Source organism: Eurosta solidaginis, chromosome 1 (assembly GCF_040869045.1).
Source record: "Eurosta solidaginis isolate ZX-2024a chromosome 1, ASM4086904v1, whole genome shotgun sequence".
Classification (NCBI taxonomy): domain Eukaryota; kingdom Metazoa; phylum Arthropoda; class Insecta; order Diptera; family Tephritidae; genus Eurosta; species Eurosta solidaginis.
The window spans coordinates 24,814,224-24,819,993 of NC_090319.1; the positions used below are offsets into that span (position 1 = coordinate 24,814,224).

The 5,770-nt window shown below is 37.1% G+C and overlaps 1 protein-coding gene across 1 annotated transcript; it reads left to right on the forward strand.

The window, feature by feature from the left end:
* Nucleotides 1–4,495: 4,495 nt before the first annotated feature.
* On the forward strand, nt 4,496–5,217 carry LOC137235505 (uncharacterized). The gene is made up of 3 exons (XM_067758513.1): nt 4,496–4,512; nt 4,578–4,758; nt 4,816–5,217. The coding sequence occupies exons 1-3, from the start codon at nt 4,496–4,498 to the stop codon at nt 5,215–5,217; spliced, it is 600 nt and encodes a 199-aa protein (XP_067614614.1).
* The last annotated feature ends 553 nt before the right edge of the window (nt 5,218–5,770 follow it).

Here is a 5,770-nt window from a genome sequence, read left to right on the forward strand (position 1 = left end):
CTACGTAACGCACAAGTTGAACTGTTTAGAAGATTAGGCCATACCTTCATGGCTAGCCTCCTGAGTGTTGCAGGCGTTGCAGAATGCCACCTCGTTGAAGGCCCAACTTAATGCACGTCCTTGCATAGTTTTAGGCGACTTTCACCACGATTCTTTTAGACTTTTAGGCGTATGTGAATATCACCACGAATTTCAGCTGTGCAAATTAAGTAGCTGACAAACGAGGTGGAATTCTCTTCACCACATCATCAATTGTGTTGAACTGACTCCCTCAACTGATTGTGATCATATTCACCAACATCGATTGCGTTGCACTATCCGGCTTCGCCAATTATGAGAATAATCGCTAACAAGAATCATTCACCACATTCATCCTCTTTGTCCTGCTCACCCACTCCACCAATATCAAGAACATCGAACAGCTATAATAATTCACCGATTTATATGTAGCACACATACATCTTTCTACAGTCACCTAAGCCGAATATAGATATAGAGGTAGTACGGCCGAGCAACGCCAAAGAACGGGTAGCTATTTTGAATAAATAAATAAAGATAAGAATTTTCACTTAGGAATTACTGAAATTACTAATCAAAGTTGCAATTGTCTTTTTGTAGGCAGTACTAGAAAATTGAAAATAAAAAGATGATAAAAATACATTTTGTTTTTAAGTTAAATTAATTGATATGACAGGGGTGAAAGAATTACTACTAATAGAACAAAAGGGTGAAACTATTTTTATTTTATAATTTTTAGATGAAAATAATGTTGCTTTTTCGGGTATTTAGTTGGTTACAAAGATTGTAATTATAGCTAAAACATTTAGCTATAACATTTCCGAAATGGTCGCAAAATGATCCTGATAACTCCAACGGGATCCTGGACAGATCCCGAAAATAATCCAGAAATTATCCCGGAGGGGTCCCAAAATGATTCCGAAATAGTCACAATAACCCTGACGGGATCCCGGACGGATCCTGAAAACTTCCCAGAAATCACGTTTATTCAAATTATATAAGAGAACCGGTTTACATTCTCATTATGCACAGTGCGCTATTTTCCGTCATAAGTATTTTGAACTTAATAAAAAGTGTTATAAAGCTTACATATGTGTAATTAAAAGAAACATTTTTTGCCACCCGAAGTCTTTTTATGATTTCGTAAATTCTAAACGCAGAATTAACGGGTTTCCTTCTGCCATGAAGTTTAGAAATAGCATTTCCAGCGACGATCAAGAGATTGCAAACTTCTTCGCTCAATTCTTTCACTCTAATTACTCTGCTGTGGTTGATTCATCACCTACAAATTATCCGTATGAGCTCCATTCTAGTAACTCAATATATGCCCCACATTTGCTGCCTGAAGATGTTCTACTACATCTAAAGACCCTAAAAGAATCCTTCAAATACGGTCCCGATTTGATCCCAACATGTTTTCTTAAAAAATGTGCGGAATACATTTACCAGCCCCTTACTGATCTGTTTAACCTCTCTTTAAAAATTGGCATTTTTCCGACGGCTTGGAAGGGATCTTTTCTTATCCCACTCCATAAGAAAGGAAGCAAGTCGTCTATTGAAAACTATCGTGGAGTAGCAAAGCTCTCCGCTATCCCTAAGCTTTTCGAAGCAATCGTTACTAATCACCTTACATTTTCGATTTCTACATTGATAGATAGTTCTCAGCATGGCTTTTGTAGAGCAAAATCAACCACAGCTTGTATTTACAACTCACGTCTTTAATGGGTTTAGAAACAATCATAATACCGACGTTATATACACTGATTTCAGCAAAGCATTCGACAAAGTACGCCAGTCATTACTTGTTTATAAACTCGAATTGCTTGGTTTTCAACCTGGCCTAACTCGCTGGATCTCCTCCTATCTTTGCGGTAGAACTCAAAGAGTCATTTTTAAAAACATTTGTTCGAACGTCATCGATGTTCCCTCCGGTGTGCCTCAGGGCAGCCATCTCGGTCCTATTCTGTTTTTGATATTTATAAACGATGTTTCCACAACTATAAAATATTCTAAAATTTTAATGTATGCCGACGACGTAAAACTTTTTAAGTCATACGCGTCGGTTGAAGAACGTTCTGTACTCCAGGCGTATTTAAATCGTTTAGTTACTTGGTGTAATGCGAATTTTATGCCTCTCAACATAGAAAAATGTAAATCCATGTGTTTTTCACGTGGGAACATACAGCCAGCTTCCTACACAATTAATGGCCAAACTCTGGAAAGCGTTGATGTTTTTGTCGACTTGGGAGTTACAATGAATTGCAAACTTAGTTTCAACCCTCATATTAATGCCACAGTCAATAAAGCGAGAGGAGTTTTAGCATTTGTGAAAAGATGGGCAAAGGAGTTTAGTGATCCTTACATTACAAAAACCCTTTTTAGATCATTGGTGAGGCCGATATTAGAACATGGATCGATAATTTGGAATCCGCGTTATCAAGTTCATGTGGATAGACTAGAATCAATTCAAAAACAGTCTTTACTTTTCGCCTTTAGAAATCTTCAATGGGACTCTCCGTATAATCTTCCTCCTTACACTAATCGATTAAGACTAATAAATCTTCCTACCCTTGCAAGTCGTAGAGAAATGCTAGGTGTACTATTTATGGCTAGACTTTTAAATGGATCGATTTCAAGCCCATTTCTATTGAACGAAGTAAACTTGAATGTTCCATGCCGAGTTTCAAGGCATTATAAACCTATAATTCTTAAACAATGCAGAAGCAATTTCCAACTACACGAACCTTTTCTATGTTTGTGTGAAGATTATAACTCTCACTCGAGAAGAATTGATGTTTCGGACTCGCTCTTTGCCATAAAAAAGACGGTTCTATCTTCGCTTAATAATTAAAAAACTATATTTATACTTCTAGTCTATTGTATTTTGTGAATCTATATTTCTCAGCTGATGAGTTTCTGTAGCTGAGCGGTTTTAGATCTCGGCGCTTAAGAGGCCACTTAGGGTACAAAAAAAAAAAAAAAACAAAAACAGGATTAGCAGGGTTTTATCGGGCCACTTGAGGGCAGTGCGCTGCCACAACGTCCGAGAAAAAAAAAAAGAAGAAAGGTATTAATGAGGGTTTTAAAAGGGAGTGGTGGTAGTTGTATAGGTGGTCGCCTTTTCGAGATATCGCCATAAAGGTGGACCAGGGCTGATTCTAGAATGCGTTTGTACAATATGGGAATCAAACGAAAGGTGTTAATGAGTATTTTAAGAGGGAGTGGGCCTTAGTTCTATAGGTAGTCGCTTTTTCGAGATATCGCCATAAAGGTGGACCAGGGGTGACTCCAGAATGTGTTTGTACGATATGGGTATCAAATGAAAGGTGTTAATGAGAGTTTTAAAAGGGAGTGGTGGTAGTTGTATATGTGAAGGCGTTTTCCAGATATCGACCAAAATGTGGACCAGGGTGACCCAGAACATCATCTGTTGGATACCGCTAATTTATTTATATATGTAATGCATGCCAAGATTTCAAGGGTTTTTTATTTCGCCCTGCAGAACTTTTTCATTTTCTTCTACTTAATATGGTAGGTGTCACACCCATTTTACAAAGTTTTTTCCAAAGTTATATTTTGCGTCAATAAACCAATCCAGTTACAATGTTTCATCCCTTTTTTCGTATTTGGTATAGAATTATGGCATTTTTTTCATTTTTCGTTATTTTCGATATCGAAAAAGTGGGCGTGGTCATAGTTGGATTTCGTTCATTTTTTATACCAAGATAAAGTGAGTTCAGATAAGTACGTGAACTAAGTTCAGTAAAGATATTTTGATTTTTGCTCAAGTTATCGTGTTAACGGCGACGCGGAAGGACAGACGGACGACTGTGTATAAAAACTGGGCGTGGCTTCAACCGATTTCGCCCATTTTCACAGAAAACAGTTAGCGTCATAAAATCTATGCCCCTACCAAATTTCAAAAGGATTGGTAAATTTTTGTTCGACTTATGGCACTAAAAGTATCCTAGACTAGTGGTGGGTAATGACCCTATTTTTTGAGTGTTAACACAGTAGCACAGGCACACTTTGCAGTGTGAACACATTGTGTTATAACTGATTATCGAAAGTCGATATGAGTGTTGGCACAATATCAGAGCACAGTACTGTGTTACTAACCTCTAACGCCACATTTGAAAGTAAATCATGGCAACATTTATCTTCTTTCATACTCCCATGTTTAGGGAATCTACGTTATATAACCACAACTTTTGTTTAAAAAGAACATTTTCAACTTAGAGTATACATTCATGCCTATCATGGTATCCGCCGTATGGTTGCGGAGGGAGTTATACTCGATCCGACGGTATTCGGTATCATAATAAACGCATGATAAAGCAGTGTGCGGATCGATAATGTAGTGCGCGGATCGATTAAATAAATGGTATCACCGATAACGCATTCGATCCGCGTTTCAAACAAATTTACTCGTTTCTCATCCGTAGTTCATTGTGTTGCGGATCTTATTAAAATAAAGATGGAGAGCAATAAAATGTAAGGGAAAATATTTTTATATATCTTTTTTGAGTAATATATATTAAAAATTCTATTTTTTTTAGGAACCACACAACCAGCAGGGACCAGTTTAAATGCTTGGTATCTAAAATGAAGGAGCATCCCGATATAGCCAAAAATTTTACAAGAAATGCTACAAACGAGGTAGAACAATTTTGGGAAGGCGTGCGTGATGATCTCAACTCTCTAGGACCTCCATCGAAAACCATTGCAGAATGGAAAAAGGTTTGTAGATGATACAATAGTTAATTGAAAATATACTTAATTACGTATTAATTTTAGGTTTGGTCAGACTTTAAGTATGCAGTTAAGAAAAAGTTGGCACACAACAAAAGAGATATGCAAGCAACTTGTGGAGGAGAAAATAGGCAACAACCGCTAACTAGTTTGGAAGAAGGTGTTGCTGATTTAGCAGGTCTAAATGACTGTGTCGGTGGCATTAGAAATGCAAAGCAGTTTGGAGTTCCTCAGAAGAAAATAACTGAGAATACCACTCCAATAAATTTAGAGCTGACAGTTGATGACATTACTCCATCTACATCGAAGAGAACTCGTGAGGGTAGCAATATATATACTTCACGAGATGCCATGGACCATGAGTTCTTAGGAAATGAAAATGTAGAAAATCAGCAAAATATTTGCAATGCACGCAAAAAAAAGAGACCAGAGCAATTTGATTTATGAGAAAAGCAAATAGGTGTGCAGGAGAGCTTATATTCAAAAATTAGCGAAGGTGTTGGTGCGCAAGAACTGCATTTTAGAAATGTTAAAGATGATATTGTAACAAATTTACTGCAAATCCTCTTATTTGCCTCTGCTAAGTTCGAATCACTAATCTGTTGTAATAATGCAAAATGGCGTTTATTTAAAGTACTTCACAATAACACTCAAACTGTGCAACAAATAGTTTGCTTAATAACCAAACTGATTGATAGCTCAAATGAAACTCTACTATTCAAAATAATACTGCTCTTGCCCGCTAGATAATGTCTTAGTCGAAACTGCTTGACAACTCAAATCAAACTGAATTCCGGCGCCTCTACAATTGTCGCCTTTATACTCTTTGATTTCAACCTTCGCATCTTCTAGGAGCTTCCAGAATCTACTAGTCCAGCAGCTCTCAAACTTCTCAGCTGTAACTACAATTGCACAATTTTATAGTTTTTCTCATTGCATACTTATAGGAGTATCTCAGATATATGCATGTGTTTGTGCATTGACTCTCCGCTGCTCGTAT

What these genes read in the sequence shown, in the direction of transcription:
- LOC137235505 (XM_067758513.1), top strand. An exon ending in CCATTGCAGAATGGAAAAAG is followed by an intron (nt 4,759 to 4,815) that starts GTTTGTAGATGA and finishes TATTAATTTTAG; the next exon opens with GTTTGGTCAGACTTTAAGTA.